The 26,655-nt window shown below is 40.9% G+C and overlaps 1 protein-coding gene and 1 pseudogene across 1 annotated transcript in view; one reads left to right on the top strand and one right to left on the bottom strand.

The window, feature by feature from the left end:
- Positions 1 to 26,655, bottom strand: part of LOC136144150 (ATP-binding cassette sub-family C member 4-like) — a 140,793-nt gene that overhangs the window by 99,829 nt on the left and 14,309 nt on the right. Inside the window, exons 4-9 of the mRNA XM_065901808.1 lie at positions 20,370 to 20,594; positions 17,960 to 18,049; positions 16,480 to 16,643; positions 15,180 to 15,305; positions 13,977 to 14,226; positions 11,505 to 11,606 (exon numbers count right to left, since the gene is read on the bottom strand). Of these exons, the coding sequence (XP_065757880.1) occupies positions 11,505 to 11,606; positions 13,977 to 14,226; positions 15,180 to 15,305; positions 16,480 to 16,643; positions 17,960 to 18,049; positions 20,370 to 20,594 (957 nt within the window). The remainder of the gene's footprint in view (positions 1 to 11,504; positions 11,607 to 13,976; positions 14,227 to 15,179; positions 15,306 to 16,479; positions 16,644 to 17,959; positions 18,050 to 20,369; positions 20,595 to 26,655) is intronic.
- On the top strand, positions 6,150 to 6,819 carry LOC136144479 (sialomucin core protein 24 pseudogene; annotated as a pseudogene).

The following is a 26,655-nucleotide window of genomic DNA, read 5'->3' as shown; positions in this document are numbered from 1 at the left end:
TCCTTGAGAGGACGCCCTGTGCCTTCGTGAGTGGTACAAGTCCTGTGCATGGGCTTTATTGGTTTTCCACGTAACCCGAGAGATACTGCACTGTCTCTCTCTTTCTTTTAATTGACTCTGGTCCACCAGTTTCCCGGTCTGTATCAAAGACCAACAAGTGGTGCCCAAAACAGGGACCTGGAATTTGTGGTATTCAGGCCGGAGTGACTGGGACCTATTGAGGTCAGGTAAGTGCAGGGTTATGGAACAAACGGCTGGAAAGTCCCACCATTTTTCTTTTCAAGGACTTTCGGTTTCACGTCAACACATAGAGGCATGCCTTCAAACAGTGGTTGAATATAATCCCTGGCTCCCTGACGAGGGCAGTTTTGATATAGAAATTTGGAACTTGGTTAAAGAGAATATTAAACAAGCCACTAAATGAGGAAAAAATATTCCAATAGATCTTTGGCTCCTATGGGCTCTCATTAAAGCTGTGATTCTGCCATTTCAAGGTAATCCTAGCCCTCCTGATATTCAGCAACAGGCAGAACACTTGTTACATGAATATGAATTAGATGATGAAACTTTTCAAAAGACCAACACATAAGTACCCTGCATCCCTGGCCCTTTACTAAATAAATAAATTGAAAGTGAAAGTCGCTCAGTCATGTCCAACTCTTTGCGATCCCATGGACTATAAAGTCCATGGAATTCTCTAGACCAGAATACAGGAGTAGATAGCCTTTCCCTTCTCTAGGGGATCTTCCCAATCCAGGGATTGAACCCAGGTCTCCCACATTTCAGGAGGATTCTTTACCAACTGAGTCACAAGGGAAGCCCAAAAATACTGGACAGGTAGCCTATTCCTTCCCCAAGGGATCTTCCCAAACCAGGAATCGAACTGGGGTCTCCTGTATTGCAAATGGATATTTTACCAACTGAGCTATAAGGGAAGCCCTAAATAATCTGAAATCTTCATTAATCTCTCCATTTTCATTTGATGGAATGAACCTCAGTAATGCTCAGCAAGCAAAGAGGCACTTTATATTAAGAAGTCACTCTTGGTAAATTAGCTCTTATAAGTAACCTTCAAAGCTCTAAAGAGAGCTTTAATTCAATACCAACAACAAAAATAATGGGTAATAAAGAAATTAATTATGACACCATGGGTCAGAGTGATAAAGCCTCAGTTTTATACATGATACATGCATTATGGGTCCTGGCTAAACAGGGCAATAAAGTACTTCTACTGAAAGAAAACTATAAAACATGAAGGTATATGTGACAATACATAATCCAACTCAAGGGTGAAGGACAAAGTAGTCCTCATCCTGGTCACTGGTCACATTCCTGAGAGAGTTAGGGTATCTGTGGGTCTTTACAGATCCTGAGTGTTAAGAAAATAGTAACTGCTATGTCAAAAAAAAAAAAAAAAGTTACAAGTGATTAAGTAAAACACCCAAAAGACCAAAAGCACAGAGTCTGGATTAAAAGTCTGAATAATCTTCAAATTGAATTTTTTTTCTAGAAAAAACTGAAATGATTAAACAGCATTCACATACTTAAAAAATGACAATGATTTTTTTTATCACCAAAAGACTAGTTTTAGATTTTAGGAATGAAAAATCTATCAAAAGAAGCTACATTTTAATATACAAGAAACATTCTTTAAGCCTTCTAAGCTTCTCCACTTTCCTTCTTAGTCAGTCTCTCCCATCAAGAAACTTCCATAAGCCTCTTATCCATCTTTATCAGAGGGCAGACAGACTGAAAACCACAATCACAGAAAATTAACCAATCTGATCACATGGACCACAGCATTGTCTAACTCAATGAAACTATAAGCCATGCCGTGTAGGGCCACCAAAGACAAATGGGTAATGGTGGAGAGTTCTGACAAAACGCAGTCCACTGGAGAAGGCAAAGACAAGCCACTGCAGTATTCTTGCCTGAGAACCCCATGAAGAGTATGAAATGGCAAAAAGATAGGACACTGAAAGATGAACTACCCAGGTTGGTAGGTGCCCAATGTGCTACTGGAGATCAGTGGAGAAATAACTTCAGAAAGAATGAAGAGATGGAGCCAAAGCATAAACAACACCCAGTTGTGGATGTGACTGGTGACAAAAGCAAAGTCCGATGCTGTAAAGAGCAATATTGAATAGGAACCTGGAATGTTAGGTCCATGAACTGGAAGTGGTCAAACAGGAGATGGCAAGAGTGAACGTCAACATTCTAGGAATCAGCAAAATAAAATGACTGGAATGGGTGAATTTAACTCAGATGACCATTATATCTACTACTGTGGGCAAGAATCCCTTAGAAGAAATGGAGTAGCCATCATAGTCAAGAAGAGTCTGAAATGCAGTACTTGGATACAATCTCAAAAATGACAGAATGATCTCTGTTCCTTTCCAAAGCAAAACATTCAATATCATGGTAATCCAAGTCTATGCCCTGACTAGTTAATGCTGAAGAAGCTGAAGTTGAATGGCTCTATGAAGACCTACAAGACCTTCTAGAAAGTGAAGTGAAGTCACTCAGTTGTGTCCAACTCTTTGCGATCCCATGGACTGTAGCCTACCAGGCTACACTGTCCAAGAGATTATCCAGGCAAGAATACTAGAGTGGGTTGCCATTTCCTTCTCCAGGGGATCTTCCTGACCCAGGGATTGAACCCAGGTCTTCTGCATTGTAGGCAGATGCTTTACCGTCTGAACCACCAGAACTAACACCCAAAAAAGATGTCCTTTTCATTACAGGGGACTGGAATGCAAAAGTAGGACGTCAAGAAACACCTAGACTAACAGGCAAATTTGACCTTGGAGTGCAGAATGAAGCAGGGCAAAGGACAATAAAGTTTTGCCAAGAGAATTCACTGTTCATGGCAAATACCTTCTTCCAGAAACACAAGAGAAGACTCTGCACATGGACATCACCAGATGGTCAATACTGAAATCAGACTGATTATATTCTTTGCAACCAAAGATGGAGAAGCTCTATACAGTCAGAAAAAAAAAAAAAAAAAAAAAAAGACCGGAAGCTGACTGTGGCTCAGATCATGAACTCCTCATTGCCAAATTCAGACTGAAATAGAAGAAAGTAGGGAAAACCAGTAAACCATTCAGGTATGTCCTAAATCAAATCCTTTACTATTATACAGTGCAAGTGAGAAACAGATTCAAGGGATTAGATATGATAGACAAGAGTGCTGGATGAACTATGGATAGAGGTTCATGACACTGTACAGGAGACAGAGAGCAAGACCACCCCTAAGAAGAAGAAATGCAAAAAAGCAAAATGGTTGTCTGAGGAGGCCTTACAAATAGCTATGAAAAGAAGAGAAGCGAAAAGCAAAGGAGAAAAGGAAAGATACATCCATTTGAATGTGGAGTTCCAAAGAGTAGCAAGGAGAGATAAGAAAGTCTTCTTCAGTGATCAGTGCAAAGAAACAGAGGAAAACATTAGAATGGGAAAGACTAGAGATCTCTTCAAGAAAATCAGAGATAACAAGGGAATATTTCATGCAAAGATGGGCTCAATAAAGGACAGAAATGGTATGGACCTAAAAGCAGCAGAAGACATTAAGAAGAGGTGGCAAGAATACACAGAAGAACTAAAGAAAAAAGATCTTCATGACCCAGATAATCACGATGGTATGATCACTCACCTAGAGCCAGACATACTGGAATGGGAAGTCAAGTGGGCCTTAGGAAGCATCACTACAAACAAAGCGAGTGGAGGTAATGGAATTCCAGCTGAGTTAATCCAAATCCTAAGAGATGATGCTGTGAAAGTGCTACATTCAATATGCCAGCAAATTTGGAAAACTCAGCAGTGGCCACAGGGCTGGAAAATGTCAGTTTTCATTCCAATCCCAAAGAAACACAATGCCAAAGAATGTTCAAACTACTACACAATTACACTCATCTCACACGCTCAAAATGCTCAATGCTCAAAATTCTCCAAGCCAGGCTTCAACAGTACATGAACTGTGAACTTCCAGATGTTCAATCTGGTTTTATAAAAGGCAGAGGAATCAGAGATCAAATTGCCAACATCCGTTGAATTATCAAAAAAGCCAGAGTTAAAGAAAAACATCTATTTCTGCTTTATTGACTATGCCAAAGCCTTTGACTGTGTGGATCACAATAAACTGTGGAAAATTCTTTAAGTTATGGGAATACCAGACCACCTGACCTACCTCTTAGGAAATCTGTATTCAGGTCAGGAAGCAACAGTTAGAACTAGATATGGACCAACCGACTGGTTCCAAATAGGAAAAGGAGTACGTCAAGGCTGTATATTGTCACCCAGTATATTTAACTTATTTGCAGAGTACATCATGAGAAACGCTGAGCTGGATGAAGCACAAGCTGGACTCAAGTTTGCCGAGAGAAATATCAATAACCTCAGATACGCAGATGATACCACCCTTATGGCAGAAAGTGAAGAAGAACTAAAGAGCCTCTTTACAGACGTGAAAGAGGAGAGTGAAAAAGTTGGCTTAAATCTCAACATTCAGAAAACTAAGATCAAGGAATTTGGTCTCATCACTTCATGGCAAATAGATGGAAAAACAGTGAGAGACTTTATTTTTGGGGGCTCCAAAATCATTGCAGATGGTGACTGCGGTCATGAAATTAAAAGATGTTTGCTCCTTGGAAGAAAAACTATGACCAACCTAGACAGCATATTATAGAGCACAGACATCACTTTACCAACAAATGTCCGTCTAGTCAAGACTATGGTTTTTCCAGCCGTCATGTATAGATGTGAGAGTTGGACTATAAAGAAAGCTGAGCACCGAAGAATTGATGCTTTTGAACTGTGGTGTTGGAGAAGACTCTTGAGAGTCCCTTGGACTGCAAGGGGATCCAACCAGTCCATCCTAAAGGAGATCAGTCCTGAATATTCACTGGAAGGACTGATGTTGAAGCTGAAACTCCAATACTTTGGCCACTGATGCGAAAAACTGACTCATTTGAAAAGACCCTGATACTGGGAAAGATTGAAGGTGGGAGGAGAAGGGGACAACAGAGAATGAGATAGTTGGATGGCATCATCAACTCAATGGACATGAGTTTGAGTAAGCTGCAGGAGTTGGTGATGGACAGGGAGGCATGCTACAGTCCACTAGGTCGCAAAGAGTCAGACACAACTGAATGACAACTGAACTGAACTCCTTTCTTCCTGCCTGACACTTGGAAATCCTATTTTACTACTTCTCATTCAGTTATGACAGCAAAACAGTGAACCACCTACAAACATCAACTTCTATCACAGCCCCTCAGTCTGTCAAGGACAGAGTACCCTCCGTGTTCAGGCTTCAGGATCACGCACTGCTCCGGGATGACAGAAGGGGGCAGCACTCACCAGCTCACGGCTGCTGGGTCCCCTCCCCCACTGGTTATCCAGGCTCAGGGAACACTGACTCAACAAAGATCATCATCTAAGCCACTACTCTGTGCAGACACGGTTCAAAACCCTGCCCCATGAGATCTGGAGGCTCCCACAAGACCGTTTGCTTTGCTTATTTATTTTTTTATTTTGGCTGCTGCCCTGGGTCTTTGTTGGGGTATGTGGGCTTAGTTGCTCCCTAGCATGTGAGATCTTAGTTCCTCAACCAGGGATGGAAACAGAGTCCCCTGTATTGGAAGGTGGATTCTTAACCACTGGAACACCAAAGAGGGCCCTGGAACCATTTATTTTAAACCTTAAAGATCGAGACCAAGTCCCATCATTTCATGAATGAGACCTGGGTCCCTGAGACCTTCCCCACCTGCCCATCTGGCTGCCTAGGGGGGCAGGCTACAGAGCTCACGTCTGTCTCCCAACCCAGCAGAGGCTTCATTCAGACTCAGCTTCTCTCTAAAACTCCAATGTTTTCCCCTTCCCCTCCAAGGCTCCCTCACCCATGACCTAACCTGACAGCCCTAATTACTAATGACCGCAGCAAGGGGCACAGTCCTTCCATAGGCAAGGCAGGGACAATAGAACAGGGTGTTCTGGATTACAGTGCAATTTACAGAAGTCCGTGACCATGTTATTAAGCTCTTGAAAGATAGTTCATTTTAAAATGCTGCATAGTTTGGTACAAAAGCAATTCAATGGATACCTGCACATACTGGGCGGAGGATGCAGGGGACAGAAGGACACACGCAGCGATGGGCCCACTTGAACACCTGCATGGAGGACGCATTGTTGGACTCTCCCACCTGCTGCTCTGGGCCGCGGGCTGCCTGGCCACGCTGGGTGTGATGACCGGCTCAGGGCACCACCCTGGCCCTGACGTGACTACAGCCCGGCTTTACTGAGCACCATGAGAGCCCCAGTGCTGCCATTCTTGAGGGGCACCTCTCCAGCACCAGAAATCTGGGAAACCATAACAGCTGTGTTTCTTGTTTTGATGCTAAGGCTGCTAATACTACCTGCTTTTGGACTGAATGAAAGGTAAAAAGCTACTGTTTACATAATTCAAAGTTAGTGACTGCCAGGTGGTGAACACAGAATTCTTTCTGTGCCCACTGTCACGCCATCGCCAACCAATTCGAGAGCTAACACCACAACTCTGCCTTCCCCTCCTCAGCTCCCACCACAGCTGCCACGTAAGGTATAACTAAAACCACTAACTCCAAGCTCACAACCTGCGCCAAAGTCTGCCTCTGATGCAGCCAGGTTCTTTGGAGGAATTGTCCTTTCTTGGGTGTGTAGGCTGTAATTTTCTTTCTCTATAGATTCTGCAAATCTAAAAGACAAAACTACCACACTCTTTGGGCTTCCCTGGTGACTCAGATGGTAAAGAATCTGCCTGCAATGTGCAAGACCCAAGTTTGATCCCTGGGTAGGGAAGATCCTCCAGAGAAGGGAAAGGCAACCCATTCCAGTATTCTTGCCTGGAGAAGTCCATGGACAGAGGAGACCAGTGGGCTATAGTTCATGGGGTCACAAAGAGTTGGACCCAACTGAGCAACTAACACTAACCCCACCCTCTGAAAATAGACCTGCTAAAATAACAAGGGCTAGAGTGTAACTCACTGAAACCAAAATATCATCTTTCAATATGTCCCACATGGAAGATGCTATTCTGGGATCTTTAATTTTTCAAGAGATGCATATAGGAGCATTGCTCTTGAGGAAAAATCAGTTAAATCATTTTGCCCAAGGGGACTATTTAAAGTATACTGCATGAATATTTGTGGCTTCTTCTTTTACCTTAAATGGCTGCTGCTGTGGGATTAGATTCTCTCTTCCTGACATGCCAAATGTAACTCTGTAAGTGAGGGAAAACACTGTCCTGTTCAGACAACCTCATGACCCTTCTGCAGGTGCAGTGAAAGTCACTTAGCAGTCCCTAGGCAAGAATACTAGAGTGGGTTGCCATAACCTTTTCCAGGGGATTTTCCCAACCTAGGAACTGAACCTGGGTCTCCTGCACTGCAGGCAGGTTCTTTACCATGGAGCCACCACGGAAGCCCAATATTGTAAAGTAACTAGCCTCCAATTAAAATTTTTTAAAAAGTAGTTATTGTAAAGCCTGAAAGATTCGTTATTTTTATTCAAACTCAGGATGTACTTTAGTGACCAGAATTGAGAAGAAGGTTCTAAATGAGCATCAATCAGGTGGATTTTTGGCTATCATTTAAAAAATGGAATAAATTTAAAAATTTAGTATCCTTAGAGCAAAATTTTGTGCTTGATAAGTTATTTTTTCAACTTGTAAAAAAGATGCCACGTTCCAGATTTAAAGAAATGAATGGAAAGGACAAAAAGTAGTAAAGTATAACAGATTATTGTTCATACTTATAAAGCACTTTGTATCATTCAGAAATTAAATAACAATGCCTTAAAGTCTAGATTTAACCTAAAATGCTGGTGATTTGCTATTTTACATTAAAGAAGGGAAAAGTTGGTCTGAGGATGTAACTGTTGATGTGGGCAACAAAAAATCTGCTCTAAGATACTACACTGTCAGTATTTAACTGAAAACTTACCTACTTTATTTCAAGCCTGAGTAACTTAAACAATTTATAGGAAGTCAAAAGCCTTCATCTATTGAACCACCCTAAATTTTTCTTAAGGCTGTTAAAAAGTATAAAGTTGATTTAATTATATTTTCCTTTGTACTTCAAAAAGGTATCCTAACTGTTGTACCTTAAGATTTCCACTGAGCTTTCTTAAAATGTAACTTTTATGAAACAAGAAAGTTGTTTTAGAATCATTTACTAACTCTTTAATGACAATCATTTTAAGTTTTGACACAGAAAATGTGAGCAGTATAATTTCAGAAAAAAATTTTAGTTGATCAGATTACTGTCGCTGTTTAATGATGATTGCCCTAGGTAAATAGATCGTACTTTTTATTTCTTCTCACCCATCTTTTTCTTCTTAGTTTCAATTCCTGTGGTATGATAAGCATGCATACTTTCATCTCTTTAGTTTCCTTATGAATCACTAGTTTTTTCAGGTTTAGAGGGATTCTTCTTCCCTGCCTTTGACACACAGGATTAGTTCAGGGGCTTAAGTCAGTTTAAAATGAGCTTTTGCTCATTAAGGCTCCAGGTCATTAAGGCTTTTTTGTTTTAGTTTCCTTACCCTACAATGGTTGAATATAGCACTTGGTTTTCAATATTATATAGTAAGAAACGACAAGTTGCTTTTGACCATTTCTTAAGCCAACATTCCTTGCATTTAGATAATTAAAGGTTCATAAAATGAAGATTTACTATTTCTTCATTGCTTGCTGGTACAGCTATAGTTTGTTTTACTCGCAAGTTTATACATATCCCTAATGTTTTCAAGTGCCCTAATTGTTTATCTCTGGCTTCAAAGGCTTCTACGAAAAGATATGCTTACCTCACATTTTTGTGTCTCCCTCAGTGGTAACAGTCTAGGTATCTCACAAAAAATGTTATTATGGTGCCATGGCTGTTAGTTTTTAGTGAGTGCTAGAGTTTCAACTAGATTCAGTTGAAAATATTTAGAATTTCCATTTCCTGAAAGTGGTAAAAATTGGCTGCAATAGCATAATTATCATTTACCTAGATAGGAATATCTTTGCTTTGCTAAGTCACTTCAGTCATGTCCGACTCTGCAACCCTATGGACTGTAGCCCGCCAGGCTCTTCTATCCGTGGGATTCTCCAGGCAAGAATACTGGAGGGGGTTGCCATTTCCTTCTCCAAGGAAACTGTGTCACACAATAATGTTATATCTATTTTTGTGAAAATGTAGCTGATGAAGCCTCCAATCTCTGTAATTTTGAATTCTGCTCTAACAGAATCATAATATGCCATTAGTTAGATTTTATAAGAGCCTTACAAAAGAACTCACAGCCTTTCCCCCTCTTTAGCAGTTTAGTATCTTGAGTTAGTAATAATGTTTGTTTGTTTGTTTTTAACTCTAGAAGCTATATAGAAACTTTTCAGATTTTTCATCTGATTTATTCATAAGGACTATGAGGAGACCCAACCAGTCCATCCTAAAGGAGATCAGTTCTGGGTGTTCATTGGAAGGACTGATACTGAAGCTGAAACTCCAATACTTTGGCCATCTCATGCGAAGAGTTGACTCATTGGAGAAGACCCTGATGCTGGGAGGTATTGGGGGCAGGAGGAGAAGGGGACGACAGAGGATGAGATGGCTGGATGGCATCACCGACTCGATGGGCATGAGTTTGAGTCAACTCCGGGAGTTGGTGATGGACAGGGAGGCCTGGCGTACTGTGATTCATGGGGTTGCAAAGAGTCGGACAGGACTGAGCGACTGAAATGAACTGATAGTACAGCTAAAATCCTTTATTCTACCTTACAGGCATTTGCTGCACAGGCAGACTGCTGCATACAGATATTTTTATTTCAGTTAATTAATAACTGCAGAACATATACTGAACTGATTTAAAATAAATCTACATGTTTTCTGGGAACAAAAGAAATCTGCTAATAAGTTCATACAAATTATGTGTTAGCATTCACATGAAATGGTCTTTATAATGGAATTTTAGTGGTGCTTTCTATAACTGCTTCAAGAGCATCATGACGAGAAACACCAACCAGAAGGTAAATCTAATGTGTTAACCTAGCAGAAGCTCTCAGGTTAGATCAGACACCGTGTGTGTTTCCATGGACAGAAACCACTGGGATGTGGTTTCATGTATCTGTGAACAAACCACTGGTTGTCCGTGGGGACGGCAGTTGCTGAGTCAGAAGCAGGTGGCACCACAGAGTCACAGGCATGAAAGACAGGGTGAGTCTACAGTCAGGACAGGTGCTCTGTGGTCCCCACGCTGACAGCCGAGCTCCTGGGCTCTGATCTGGAGGGTGGACCCTCTGGTGGAGGCGCCGCCTTCCTGAGTACACCCAGCCCTGGGGGGTGGGAGCAGCTTCCTGCCTTTGATAACCCCTGGTTTGTCTCACGCACCGCCGTTTTGCCCTTACTGCTTTTTTCTCCCTCTTTTATCATCTGTGTAACTTATTCCCTGCATGGAACTCCCTCTCTCATGGTGGGGTTCTGTTTTCCTAACCAATCCTCACTGACACAGGAGGGTGTGCGCAGAAGACCATGGAACCGGAGAGCGGGTGAGGGGGGGCGGTTATTTCAGTTGGTAAAGGGGCTGCACTGGGTGTGTGATACTGACAACTTCTTGAGACCAGATCCTGTTTTTTTTTCTGTTTGACTGAACCTTCCCTGGTGGCTCAGAGGTTAAAGCATCTGCCCGCAATGCAGGAGACCTAGGTTTGATCCCTGGGTCGGGAAGATCCCTGGAGAAAGAACTGGCAAACCACTCCAGTATTCTTGCCTGGAGAATCCCATGGACAGAGGAGCCTGGGGGGCTAGAGTCCACGGGGTCGCAAAGAGTCTGACACAACTGAGTGACTTCACTTTCACTTTCAACAAATAAACCAACGGTTGGAAATCACCAGCTCTTCTAGTAAGCTTCCACACAGTGTAATGCTTTAACTGGGAATCACTGGTGCTCACTATGATTACCTGCTATCTCCTCCTACACTGGCTGTCACCAAAGTATTCAGAACCATCCAGAAGCTCAGGATGGGGGAGCCCCCACTCTACCCCATGGCAAATATCCAGATCATGGCCTCACTCTGTGTATAATAAACTGGTCTGAAAATCAAGGAAAAAAATATATGCTGATTCCTCAAAGCCTCTTTAAAAACTAGTTGTGTATTTTTGAGATAACCCATATCACATTGCAGCATTTTGTCTGTCCAATTCTGTAAATGCTAACATTACAAATGTATGGACTTTAAGTTCAAAATGTGCTAATATTTTGAAAGCTCGCTTGAAAATGAGAGAGACAGCAACATGTCAAACATCTTAGGTTGATTTTATAATTAATCTCCATTAGATAAAACATTAGTCCCTATTTTAAAAAATTTTGCAACATACTTTTAGTAAATGAGCAAGTCACATTTTACACCATGGGTAAAATCTAAAAATTCTCCAATAAATCTTAGTCACAGTTGTCTGTTAGCAGTCATGATCTTGGAATGGAAGATCTGTTACCTCATCCCAAAAAGCAGTGAAATCTTGCATGTCCACCATCACTTCACCATCTGATGGCAGCTTAGTGTTGACCTGTGGTATTTCATCAAGTAATAAAAAATTCTACAGAAACAAGGGGGAAAAAAAAAACAGATTGTTAAATTGCAGAAAGTAAGCACAAACAAAAGCAATTGCTTTCCTGGGATTTGAAAACTTTGAACAGTCTAAATACTGTTTTGCTAACTGTATTAAGGTATTAGTTCACATCAGAACATATTATGCAATACATGAGACCCCGGTTCGATTCCTGGGTTGGGAAGGTCCTCTGCAGAAGGGTTAGTCTACCCACTCCAGTATTCTTGGGCTTCCCTTGTGGCTCAGCTGGTAAAGAATCCACCTGCAATGCAGGAGACCTGAGTTCAATCCCTGGGTTGGGAAGAAATGCCCTGGAGAAAGGAAAGGCTACCCATTCCAGTATTCTGGCCTGGAGAATTCCACGGTCTGTATAGTCCATAGGGTTGCAACGAGTTGGACACAACTGACCAACTTTAACTTTCACTCAGAACATATTAAATAATGTATGGAATAATATATTACATAATTACTATTATTACATACTTAATAATTACTATTATTACAGCTCATGGTATATATCAATATAATCATATAATATAGTGTATTTGTTGTTGCTCAGTCACTAAGTCGTGTCTGACTCTTTGCAATCCCATGGATTGCAGCACTTCAGGATCCCCTGTCTATCACTATCTCCAAGAGTTTGCTCAGACTCATGTCTGTTGAATCAGTGATGCTATCCAATCATCTCATCCTCTCTCGTCCCCTTCTCCTCTTGCCCTCAATCTTTCCCAGCATCAGGGTTTTTTCCAATGAGTTGGCTCTTGACATTAGATGGCTAAAGTATTGGAGCTTCAGCATCAGACCTTCCAATGAATACTCAGGGTTGATTTCCTTTAGGATTGGCTGGTTTGATCTCCTTGCAGTCCAAGTGGCTCTCAAGAATCCCCTCCAACACCACAGTTCAAAAGCATCAATTCTTCAGTGCTCAGCCTTCTTTATGGTCCAACATTCACATCCATAGATGACTAGTGGAAAAACCATACTTTGACTATAGGGAATGTTGTTGGCAAAGTAATGTCTCTGCTTTTTAATACACTGTCTAGGATTGTCATAGCTTTTCTTCAATGTAGCAAGGGTCTTTGAATTTCATGGCTGCAATCAGCACCTGCAATGATTTTGGAGCCCAAGAAAAAAAAAGTCTTTTTCTGTTCCTATTGTTTCCCCATCTATTGCCATGAAGGAATGGAATGAGATGACATGATTGTGGTTTTCTGAATGCTGAGTTTTAAGTCAGGTTTTTTACTCTCCTCTTTCACCTTCATCAAGAGACTCGTTAGTTCCTCTTCACTTTCTGCCATAAGGGTGGTGTCATCTGCATGTCTGACGTTACTAATATCTCTCCCAGCAATCATGATTCCAGCTTGAGCTTCATCCAACCCAGCATTTCTCATGAGGTACTCTGCATATAAGTTTAAAAAAGCAAGGTTACAATATACAGCCTTCATGTACTCCTTTCCCAATTTGGAACCAGTCCATTATTCCATGACCAGTTCTAACTGTTGCCTCTTGACTTGCATACAAGTTTGACAGGAGACAGGTAAGGTGGTTTAATATTCCCATCTCTTTCATGATTTTCCACAGTTTGTTGTGATCCACACAGTCAAAGGCTTTAGAGTAGTCAATGAAGCAGTAGCAGACGTTTTTCTGGAATTCTCTTGCTTTTCTATGATCCAATGAATGCTGGAAATTTGGTCTCTGGTTCCTCTGCCTTTTCTAAACCCAGCTTGTATATCTAGAACTTCTTGGTTCACATAATGGTGGCAATTACAAATTTGAAAAGAAGAGGGCAACTAGAAAGAGAGGATTAAGCAGCAAATAAAGAGGGGCCAGGGATGAAAAGGCAGATGCAAAAGGTGGCTCAGACATCAACAATCAAAACATCTATGCAGGAAAGAACTCATTTTTTAACACAGAGAATTAACTGAATCTGAGGCCACTCTTCCTCTCCAAGGAGCAGGGAGCTCTCAGCAAGTTCCTCCCCTCCCGGCCCAGAGAGGAATCCTATATCCCAGGACTGTGCACAGTCACTGCCTAGTCACTGGAGTTAGCACAGGAGATGCACTCTGTTTGCTTCTCCTGCTATTAGACATTTTAATCTCTCTGCAGGTATCACTACACAAGAGCCCTGTGCCACTGCTACTTATATATACTACTGCCGCTACACGTGAACCAGTCTTACGGTATCTGTAATGCACTCTACCTATGAAGAGAAGTGGGCACCTACAACATTCTGGGAAGACTGCCAGGTTTGGCACTGAGAGAGTTAAATATCACCTGACTGGAACACAGTGACACCAAACAAAAGGGCATTTTACAAAAAATCCACCTACAACTGAAAACAATTATTTGTCCCCAAACCTTGATTCTTCGGATGCTGACGACGACCTCTGACACCTTCTCAATGGCCATGGGGAAGTAGAGGGTGCTTGAGAACCGCAGAGCCTCGAACAGCGTCACCACCACAAACACTCGGCTGGCTGTGATCAGGTTGTCAAGGAGCTCATTGGTGATGAAGGTGACAAAAATCATAATTTTGCTGGCAGCGAAAAATGATGCCAAATTCATGCCCCTAAGGTAGGAACTTTTCAGAATCTTGGAAATTTCTTTCCTGAAAAAGAGAGTAGGAAAGAGGTTTTAAAAGAAGCATCAACATCCAAGGCATAAATTCAAGTCCTCATATGGAGACACTACACAGTACATGCCCGGGGCTCCATCCCAACACCAGGACCACACACTTCATCACCACTTCACACTTCCAACTAAATAGAGGCTTCATGTCACCCTTTTAAACACTGTGGGTCAATTGGACTGGGTTTGAACATTCTTTCAACAAGCATTCAAAACCACAACTCCTGGGTCAGGCTCCCCACTAATGACAGAAAGACACAGCCCGTCTCCTCCAGAAGCTCATGAACTTGTGGGGAAGAGAATAAGACACCCCAAAATTGAGAGGCACCAACACGTTAGACAGATTAGATAGGCACCGTGGCCCCTATGGAAGCACAGGTACTGGCTATTGTAAATAGTGCTGCAGTGAACATTGAGACACATGCGTCTTTTTGAATTCTGGCTTTCTCAATGCATATGCACAGTACTGTGATGGCTGAGTCAAATGTAGATTTATTCCTAGTTTTCTAAGGAATCTCCAGCCTGTTTTCCATAATAGCTGTGCCAATTTGCACTCCTACCACAGCGCAGGAGGGTACTGTTTGTAGACTTTTTGTTGATGGCCATGCCTACCAGTGTGAGGTGATACTTCATTGTAGTCTTGATTTGTATTTCTCTAATAAAGAGTGATGTTGAGCATTTTTTCATGTGTTTATTGGCCATCTGTATGTCTTCAGAAGCACATATAATTTTTCCTTTAAGAAGATGGTAAATGGAACAGCAGGTTAAAATGACATCTCCCCTCTTCCACTTAATCCTCCTGCCACATGTGAGGTGTGGAGTTCATAGTATTTAAGCTCATCTTCATGTGAAAACTTGGTAAGACTTCTAATTTCAGTCAGTAAAAATAGGGGGAAAATACAAAAATATGGTGTGATATGTACAAAAACATACCTTCTCAATCTGGTAATAAGGTCTATAAATGACTGTTCCCAAGCATACATTTTTACTGTTTTGATGCTAGTTATAACTTCACTCATGGTCCCGATCCTTTCATCCGTAAGAGCTGCAGTCTTACTCCTGAGGGAACAGATGTGAGAGTTGAGACTTAATGACCACAGCTCAACTTTCCGTAGCAGCAGCAGCAGGAGGAGGGGGCACAGGGATCGATGATTCCCTATAGCTCTTCTGTGCTGACATCACAGGCAGGTCCTTCTCAAAGTGCAAATGGAGAAAAAGACTTCTAGAAGTCAACCATTCAGGCTAATTCAAGGAGTAACTTGGAGAACTTGCAGAACTGGATGAAGAAGACCCAAAGTAAGTCAGGTATAAACTCTCTGCCCAAGGAGGTCGCAGTTGGGCAGGGAAAGCAAAAAGACATTGAACTTAACGGGAAGACAGAGTCTGTGCTATGGTAAAATAGGAGAGAAGTTCTGGGGAGCAGGAAAAATGGGACTGTTAATTCTACCAGGAAAGCAGAACAAGAAGAAATTCAGAGACTTGGTAGCACTGGAACAGGGCCTTGAAGGACAAGGAACATCTCTTCATAGCAGACAGAAAAGGAAATTGCAAATACACAAAAGCAGCACATGCAAAGTCACCAAAAACAAAAAAGGAAGAAGAAGAAGAAGAAAAATCTCATGGAAAAAAAAAACAAAACTTCGAAGAGCACAATACCTCCATCACCTGACAACCTGGACAATGACCCACCTCCAACCTTCTGGGACCTGCCTCAGGTCTATCTTATCACCATTAGGTCTTTCATCACCAGTCACTGTTCTGTCACATAATCTGCTGCAATTGTGGGGCTTTATAAAGATATATATAATTAAGATTGACCTTGTCCTTGAGGCACTTATAAGTTAATGGAAACACTGAACTAAAAACAAGACATGAAAATAGATACCTGAAAATTGTTCTAACATAACAAAAATACATGCAGCTAAATTTGAGCCTATAGGATTATTACTATTTAATAAAGTTTACATAACATCAACATAGGTACATTCTGCTCAAGGACACTCCACTTATTCAGGTATGGTAGTGGGAGGAGACAGTGAGTGCCATCTCCTTTCCCTCTTCAAAATCAGCCTTCAGTTTAAGGCTGGAGCCTCCACTTGCAAAGCCTGAAGGGTCTACAATGCACCCAGAGACCAGAGAAGGCATTGGTTTTGATTTTGATCAGAAGCATCAAGCAGATGGTGCATGTTACTAAGCACATATCACCTATTTTTTAAACCAGTGTTTCTCTTACCGGAGTGATGAAAACAACATCCCGAAGCAGCTTTGCAAAAGCAGAAGAATAATGAGAACTGCCATCCCAGCAAGACACGACATTCCTATTTCCATCCAGAGCAGGGCGGTCACTGCGACAGCCTGCAGTGGCCCCACCCACAGATAGTGCAGGAACATCGTTACCTTATAAGAGAAAGACAAAGCCTTCTTAGGACTGCATACAATAAAACCAGTAAGGACACAGTGTAGAAACAATCTGCTCTGAAGGAACAGACAGGAATCTAAACAGAAATGATTTCAGTGAGTTTTACACCTGATGAAGCAGAAATCCAAGCGTCCACCCCAGATGATGCTGTTCTGGGGTAGCACAGGGCTAGCCTCAGGGACGTGCCAAGGAGAACCCGGCCAGCATCACTGATGGAAGATGTTGATTTTGTCCACAACACAGATGAGCTCTGGGCTTCCCCAAACTCTCTCTGTCCCAAAATTCAGCCCCATCTCCCCAGAAGAGCCTATAATATGGTAGCTACCATACTTTGCAATAACTGCTTGTGCATTTACCTTTTGGACAGTCTGTGGCCTTTCCAGGGCAGAAATTAAGGCTTATTCATCCTTCAAATTAAGTAGAGGCCTTACATCATGTTTGATGAGTGAATAATTGAAGAAGAAGTGAAAGTGTTAGTCGCTTAGTCATGTCCGACTCTTTGCGACCCCATGGATTATAGCCCACCAGGCTCCTCTGTTCATGGAATTATTCTGGCATGATAACTGGAGCAGGGTGCCATTTCCTTCTCCAGGGAATGTTCCTGACCCAGGGATCAAACCCGGGCCTCCTGCATTGCAGGTGGATTGTTTACCATCTGAGCTACCAGGTAAGCACCCAAACTTAAGGGCCAGGATCATCCAGGAAAGAGAACTGTTCTGTGCAGATCTGGCCAACAGCTGCAACACCCCGGTAATGTGATCTATTCATAAGGTAAGTGTGAAATGGGTATGATGGGACAGCAGGGAGGAGGTTGTGCATAGCTGGAGACCACCCACCTGGCATTATTCCTCAAAGGCTCCCTATGCAGCAGCACTGAACAGGGCGCAGGAGAAAGAACAATCCCTGCCCACCAGGCCTTCATCATCCAGAGGGAGGAAGACAGTTGAGGCAGCAACACTGACTCTGCATGCCAAGAAAGGCCACTGTGAAACTTCTATGGAGGACCCCTACGAACACTAACCAAGCTGTCCAAGAACACTACTGCCTTCCTACCACTGAAGTATATTGCAGACAATGTCAGAAAAACAAACTTCTCACCTACAGGACAAAACTATTATCATTATCACATCTAAGGTGTACACAGAGGAAATGAGCATTGGATAAAGAGAACCCTTGTCTTATGTCCTCAACAGAACCCTGGCTGACACCAAACGCTGGCACTTGGCATCCCAATAAGTTAAATCCAGTAAGAAGAAGGATGGGAAATGAAAGAGGATCCCTAGCGGCAGCTCACCTGATCAAACCTGTTCACATCGTTGGACAGCAGGTTAACTATCTGGCCTGTGGTGGTCTTCCCCATGGCCGAGCTACTCAGGCAAAGTGACTGAAATGAGAGAAAGATACAGACAGTCAGATTCCTACAGTGATACCAAATCAGCCTGAGAACATAGCAAAATGGAGTGCATTTTCACGGGGTTTTGTGTGGTGTCAGGACAAGCAGGATGATGCCTGAAAGCAGGGCTCTAGGGACCCATGTTCATCCTTAGACGATTCAACGTGGCGGCAGCCTTGCCTGCAAGGACAGCAAAGGGAGGAGGAGACAGAAGCAAAACCCTCCACCCTGTTTCTCAGTGAACTTGGCCCTGCCCAAAGGATAAATGAATGTAGGTTTAGACTTAGGAGCCAGCTAAGTAATTTTCAGCCAAAATCTAAACAGCATATTAAAAGCAGAGACATCATTATGCCAACAGAGGTCCATATAGTCAAAGCTATGTTCTTTCCAGTAGTCATGTACTGATGTGAGAGTCTGACTATAAAGAAAGCTGAGCACCAAAGAATTGATGTTTTTGAACTGTGGTGTTGGAGAAGACTCTTGAGAGTCCTCTGGACAGCAACGAGATCCAACCAGTCCATCCTAAAGGAAATCAGTACTGAATATTCTTTGGAAGGACTGATGCTGAAGCTGAAACTCCAATATTTGGCTGCCTGATGCAAAGAACTGACTCATTGGGAAAGACCCTGATGTGGGGAAAGATTGAAGGCAGGAGAAGAAGGGGACAACAGAGGATGAAATGGTTGGATGGCATCACTGACTCAATGGACATGAGTTTGAGTAAATTCTGGGAGTTGGTGATGGACAGGGAGGCCTGGTGTGCTGCAGTCCAAAGAGGTTTCAAAGAGTTGGACACGACTGAGCAACTGAATTGAACTGAATTTGTGGGGAAATCTGAGTATTTGTCTATTAAATGGTAAAAGGTGCAAGAGAATAACAAAGATGATGATGACTGACAATGAAGATCCTTAACTAGAGGGTATGTCATGCAAGGAGAACCTGGACTCATGTGCCAAAACCAAACACAGACAGTGAGATGCCAGGGCCCTGAGTTCACAGTCCCCAGATTTAACAAGATTTTACTAAAGGAAAGATGGGGAGAACACATCCTACATTTTTCCCAGAAAAGTAGTCCCAAGAAACAGAAGCTCTGCATAAGTAGCAAATAATAAGAGAAGCAATATTTTTCATTTAAATTTTTTGGTTTTAGCCTTCAATGAGGATTTTATTTGTAGCAAAAATTAAATATATTTAATATGTGTAACGTGATGTTTTGATATAAATAAACATTGGGAAACAGTTACAGTAGAAAAACAAATAAACATATGCCATCATCACATTTAGTTACCCTTTTGTATGTGTGGTGATAACACTTAAGATCTACTCTCTCCACAAATTTCAACTATAAAAAATAGTTATATAATTTTTTTTTCTAGAAAAAAGTAAACAGCCCAGGGCAAAGAGACATCCAAGATCAAATTTATAAAGAGCCCTTCAGTTCGTAACACTAGTGTATCTGTGGCAATTCCTTTATAAAAACACCGAAAATTCTTATTTCTTTTAAGCTAGTTAAGGCCAGGATAAACTATGGAATAATTCTGTGGCATTTTTCATTACAAAATCACTGAACACATTAAATCAGGTCTTATTAAAAGTGCTAAAATGCATACTTAAGAAAAAAGAAACATTGAATTAATTAAATAACTTGAATGAATAGCAAAAAATTCTCACCAAAATACTAAAAACAGTATATGATTTCAAGTTTCATCCCAACATTCAGCTCTATTCTTTAATACCATTATAAACAATCATAACTATAGAATTAAGTGAACGAGTCTATGTTTGGCAAGGATTCCATTTATATTTTTCTTTTGTTCACACAATTATATGCAATATGATTAGATGGGTCATTTAAAAATATAATCATTTCCTTTCTCAAATACATTTTTTGCTCCTAGATTTAATTTCATAAATCCAGTCACTGACGTTTACTTTTAAATACAACTTCAATGTAAAAGAAGGTTTTAATGAACAACAAAAGTTCCACAAATACAGCTATGAGATTTAAGTATGAAAACATTGAAAACCAATTTGATCATCAGAATCCATTACAAGCTGAGTGGATATTATGCAACAACCTGTGGATAAAAGTTATCAAAGGCAGCTCTGACCCGATCTCAACACAAAATTTTTTATTATTTATTGGTAAAGTTTGCTTAAATGACAACAAAATTGGCCTGATGCAAATAGCAAGTCTCTTTAGGAAGGTGTAAATGATCCCAGTTACAAATTTTTAGTTTACAGAGAACTTTCCCAAAATACTTCTGACGCTTCGGGGGAGGTACACACCGTGGTACCGAGTGACACTCACCTTGCGGTAGATCATGTGGCACACGGCTACTCTCAGCCTCATCCCCACGCGCTGAATGTGACAGAAGTACACGTGGTGCAGAACGGCCCACACGAGCACGCAGGCACTCAGCCCCGCCGTGTAGGCGTAGGCTTCGTGCAAAGCAGCAGAATTGGCAGGATCATAGTTTTCAACATAACTAACCATTTTCCCCAAAAAGATGGGTTGAACTACTTTGGTGCCTTCCTGAAAGAAAGAAGAAAAGAACCTTAATTAGAAATACAAGTGATGCCAGTTTTTCTTAACACAAGTTTTACTTCTATTATTAGCATGTTAAAAAGCCATCTTGAAAAAACGCTACATTCATGGCTAATCTAAAAGAAAAATACACAGATCCACTACCTCAAAGTAGCCAAGCAGACAACAGTGCTAGTTTCAACGTAAGCCAAAATCTTACATTCAAAGACAATAAAGCTTTAGTATTGGGTTGGCTAAAAAGTTCTTTTGGTTTTTAAGCAAAAATAAAAGGCACATTTTTCATCTTCACCAAGAACTTTGTTGAACAACCTTTTCAAAGTTCGGTTCCATTACCTTCTTCCATTTTTCAGGCAATTTCCTAATTCCATCTTCCCAAATCTTTGTATCTTTTTGAGGAAAACTTTGTATCTATTTCAGGTGCCTTTTACAGTCTTCCAGAGAATTAAAATTTTCTTCCAGTAAGAGAATTTTGTAAAAAACAAAATAAATGGAAATCTGAAAGTGCAATGTCTGGTAAATATGGAAGATGAGTTACATCCTCCAGGACAGGCTGTATCAGTTTCTGCCTGGTCATCAAAGAAACATGCAATCTTACATTATCCTGATGGAAGTTAATGCATTTTCTGTTGACTAATTTCAGACACTTTTCATCAAGTGATGCTTTAAGTTGATCTAACTGGGAGAAGTACTCATTGGACTTAACTGGTTTTCTAGAAGAAGCTCATAATAGAGGACTCCCTTTCAGTCCCACAATATATATAACATCAGCTTCTCTGGATGAAGACTGGACTTTGGTGTGGTTGGTGGTGGTTCATTTCACTTACCCCATGATCTCTTCCATTCCACATTGGTGTACAGTATCCACTTTCCATTGCCCATCACAATTTGTTTTTAAAAAGGAGCATTTTATTAATAGTTACATTTCAGTAGGTAATTGAGTGTGGCAATATGGTCAAGAAGAGTTCCCCCCTCCCATATCCTGCTTAACTTAGGTGGAAACCAAACAACAAAGTGATTAACATAAACAAAATGGTAAAATGACTTTTGATGGGTTTTTTTGGATATTTTGAGTATGTTGGCTATCTCCCACATGATATAACATTGATTGCTCAATCAATGTCTGGATTTGATCTCTATCAACTTCTACTATCAACTGGTCTACTCAACTGTGGAACATCATCCACCAAGAAACCTCCAGCACAAAACTTTAACATAAACAAAATGGTAAAATGACTTTTGATGGGTTTTTTTGGATATTTGGAGTATGTTGGCTATCTCCCACATGATATAACATTGATTGCTCAATCAATGTCTGGATTTGATCTCTATCAACTTCTACTATCAGCTGGTCTACTCAACTGTGGAACATCATCCACCAAGAAACCTCCAGCACAAAACTTTTCTTTCTTTTTTTTGGCTGTGTTGAGTCTTCATTGCAGTGTGCAGGCATCTCTAGTTGGGAACTGTCAGTTTAGTTGCCCTGAGGCAGGTAATATCTTACTCTCATGACCAGAGATCAAACTCGTGACCCCTGCATTGAAAGGCAGACTCTTAGGACCACCAGGGAAGTTCCCAGATGGGTTTTCTTTTGAAAGCTCTCTACTGTCTCTAAAAAGTTGAGGCACCCACACACATAAGAGGAAGGAAGGAGAATCTAAAGCCCAAAATGTGAAGCATAACTAAAAAGCATTTTCTGCTCAACCAACTAGTGCCTGCTCAAATTATTTACAGAAAGCTGACCCCATCTCTCAAATGGATGAGGCACTGAAGCCCTACACTCCTGTCTTGCTCTACACACACATGTTCACAGGCTGTAACACCTGCCTTACCTTCCACATGGTCACAGGAGATTTGATCTACTCCAGAGAAGAGAAGACCATGTAGTGGAAGAATTATGAGTAAGATGACCATATCAGAGTAAGATGACCAGTTTTCAAGAACACGAAGGCTCACTGCTACATTTACAGAAAGCCCCATCATTCACCCTTAGAGGTGCTAAAAGCTTAACAAGAGCCCCTCACATCATAGATTATAAAACACACTGTTTATAGAGTTTACTGAGGTAGAAGTCTGGAGGCTTACACAGAGCAGCAAGAATGTCAAACTACACAAGGCAGTCCCAGCCCAGATATGATCAAGGGAAGCCCAGTGCTGCAGGCTACAAACCTGGGGCTCTCCACCAGAAGCCCAGCAGTAACACCTGCCATCCCAAAGTGTCCTAAAACTGTGATTCTCTTTGGGAATCACTGCTGACTGTTACTCAGCTCTCTATTTGGTCCTAATATCATTGTAATTACAGGAAAAGCAAGAGTAATGTCACCTACTTAAAGAACACTGTAAATACAACAAATTCAGCAACAAAAAAAAATATATTGCAACATAAAGGCAGGTCATTGTTGCCTAAATGTCTCGATTTTTCTGCTGAGAGACAGAATTTAATATGCCAGTGGAGCAAACAGACTCACTAAGGAGTAATGCCAGTCCAGGGCCTGTAGCTTCTACTCTTCTGTCTGTTCCTAATCCTAACCCTCAATTAGTGAGGTAAAAAACAACTGAGAAAGTATTCACTATCAAACTTGAAACTGGGGGCTCGCCTGATAGCTCAGTAGGTAAAGAACCCACCTGCAATGAGGAGACCCCTGTTTGATTCCTGGGTCGAGAAGATCCCCTGGAGAAGGGAAAGGCTACCCACTCTAGTATTCTGGCCTGGAGAATTCCATGGACTCTACAGTCTATGGGGGTTGCAAAGAGTCAGACACAATTGGGTGACTTTCACAAACTTGAAACTAACCAAATTAAAACTTTCTGGATAAGCAAGGAAAAGATCAAAAATTGTTCCCAAACCCTTCACCTTTGATGTCAATCTAAGTTTGATCTGTGAATATTCTTTCCACAAACCAACTGAGAATAGAGTTCTTACTCCTTCACAGGAATTCTTCACAACTGTGAAACCATAAAAGATTTTTAAGAGTCCAACAATATAACAACATTCATTCACAGGAATCTCAGGGTATGAGAGAGATAGACATTTCTTGGTGCAGTCCCTGGTATTCAACCTTCTGAAAGTATTTGACTTTGGGGCCCCATTTCCTACTTCTTAGGGGAACTTCTCATAGGTTTAAGTGCTAAAATTTCCCTAGTCAGTATAGCTTCTCTGTTATATTTCTACATGTACTTAAAAGGTTTCTTACCCAACTCCACCATCTCCACTTCATGAGAAAAATTAAGAAAACACAGAAAATAGAAACAAGCTATCAAAGAAAACAATGCTTGAGTGAAATATATAAGCATAAGAGAATGAGCTTATGGAAAAAATGAATAGACAGTTTTATCTTCAGAAATGGGGGAACAGATGACAGAGTAGAGCTGAGAAAGATGCAGAGCTAAGGAGGAAAAGCAGTGAATCTGGGAAAATAATAGTCATTAGGATTCTCAATATAACTTCACTCCTCCTGACACAGTGGTCTTCATCCTGACTGCAGCTTAGCATCACCTGGGAGGGGTTAGGAGCACTCTAAGGACTGAAACCCAGCCTCCAGAAACTGATTTAGGTTCAAATGATTAGGGATGGAGCCTGAAGTTCCCTCTCCCTAGAAGATGTTGGCTGCAGAAACTAATCCCATGTAAGCATCTGCTATTCTGCATCAACAGGGCATCTGGACGTGGAGGGGCCATGAACCTGCTCTGAAGGACTTACAAGTGCCACAGAGGGTTTTAACCAGAGTCCCATGTTACATATCATGCTTCTAGGAAAATTCCTTATGAAACCAAACTCTTGAGACACCAATGATGAAATTCAGACCTTTCATTTGACACTACAGAAAAAATTAAATGTTTATAAAATACTATATCTGCAAAATAAAAACATGAATCAAACTTTGTAATGTTACCTCTAAAAGGGGAGTGTGAATTAGAATGGAGCCAGCAAGGATATCAGTCTTCCTTAAAAACAGCCTCTTCTGTTTACTGAGTTTGAAATTGTGAAAACATTATCAGTTCAGTTCAGTCACTCAGTTGTGTCTGACTCTTTGTAACCCCATGGACCACAGCATACCAGGCCTCCCTGTCCATCACCAACTCCCGAAGTCTACTCAAACTCATCTCCTTTGAGTTGGTGATACCATCCAACCATCTCATCCTCTGTTGTCCCCTTGTCCTCCTGCCTTCAATCATTCCTAGCAAAACATTATACAGAATTATAATTACATGTAAATCCATGACTGATTCATGTCAATGTATGGCAAAAACCACTACAATATTGCAAAGTAATTAGCCTCCAATTAATAAAAATAAAGAAAAAAATTAAAAAGAAAAAAAAAAACAATAAAGTTTTCAAAAGCAATTCCTAAAATTTCAGAGTAAGATGAAAGAAAAGTTATATCCATCCAGTAGGCTGACAAGAGTTATAAAAAATGAATTATTAAAAGTGGTTGTAAAAAAATAATTTGAAAACACATTCCCTGTGTGATATGCCTAAGGACAATATGAACAACAACAACAACAACAAAAAAGCTTCCAAAAGTCACATTATGGTTAATAGTGTTGATACTATAAGATTTTTAAATGAGTAATTATGTTTATATCACTGAGAACTGGGATTAGGCATGGCAGAAAAGAGAACAGATGATGAAAGAAAACAGATCCAATCTAAGAGTTAAAAGATAAAGCAAAAGCACTACTGTCCTGAATCTGATTTAAATTGAAAATACCCATATAAACTCAAGGTTTGTTTACTACAAAAAAATGTATACTAGCTTTGTCCAATGACAAAGCTGAGAAACATAGCCAACTCAACAGCAATGAGCACCCCTAGTGCCCAGACCAGAGTCTCTAAACACCATTTCCCACTAGAAGGAGCCATGGCTGCTTGGAGACATGAAGATTCCAGGGCTGAGGCAAATTTGTACTTAAGGCTGCACAGCTTTTTTTGTGTAAGGATAAGCTAGAAACATCTTGTCACATCAGAAAGCAAAAAACTAACAAGGATTTCTACAGTATGCACAAAAGACAGGAGTCCTGGGAAGAGACGCGTTCTATCCTTAATGGCAGAGGCTGGTTGAACAAAGGGCTTAGAAAGCTCACTGATGTTTACAGGCCATTATGGTAGAATGAGATCTCTTGAGAAAAGTCACTTCTAAAAGCCAACTTTCCTGGAATGTAATTAAAAGTTTCACTTCTAAGCTGGATTTTGATTTTTTTCATCATTATGAAAGTAATCTTTTAAAAAAAGGAGTCATCTATTTCCTTGATTTTTTAAAGAAAATGGATTGAGGGGGATTGGAGGATGAGTGAAATAGGTGAGGGAAATTAAGAGACATAAACCAATTATAAAATAAACAAGTCGTGGGAATGTAATGTACACCATAGGGAATATAGTCAATAACATTAGAAAAATTTGTATGGTGACAGAGGATAACTAGACTGATCAGTGTGATCATTTAATAATCAAAGTGACATTTAATTATCAAAATAATCAAAATAATACAAAAATACTGAGTCACTACGCTATACACTTGAAACTACTATAATATTGTAAGTCAATCATACTTAAATTTTTAAAACTTTTTTTCAATGAGACAACACAGATTTTTTTTTTTTTAATGAATTGAAAAGCATCACCCTCATATATCTCTCGAGGTAATCACTGTGGATATTACTAACATCTGATGGCTAATACTATGCTCTCAGAATCAGCAGGGCAGGTCTGCTCTGCAGGTCTGTCTGTCTGTTTGGCTCAGTGCCCCCTCCTCCTCTCCCTTTCCGTGTGGTCCTCAGCGGTTGCTCTGAGCCCACAGTACCTCTGCCACAAGCAGCCATTCCTCAGCCTCCTGGGTGGAGCAGAAGTGAGGGACACATAGAAGAAAGGGTTGGGAAATAAATGCAAAGACCACTCAGCTCTCCAGGAGAAGATGCAGAGGGATCTTCTGTGGGGTGCAGAGGATTCTGTTTACTTCCTGCTCATCAGTTGAGCTCCAAAGTGAAGATTTACACAAATATGTGATTCTACATTCTCCACCTAAAGCAGAGACAACCAGCAAAAGTGATCTTG

This window comes from Muntiacus reevesi, chromosome 11 (genome assembly GCF_963930625.1).
Source record: "Muntiacus reevesi chromosome 11, mMunRee1.1, whole genome shotgun sequence".
NCBI lineage: Eukaryota > Metazoa > Chordata > Mammalia > Artiodactyla > Cervidae > Muntiacus > Muntiacus reevesi.
Note: the sequence above shows the minus strand (reverse complement) of the source record. Positions and strands in the feature narration are given on the sequence as shown.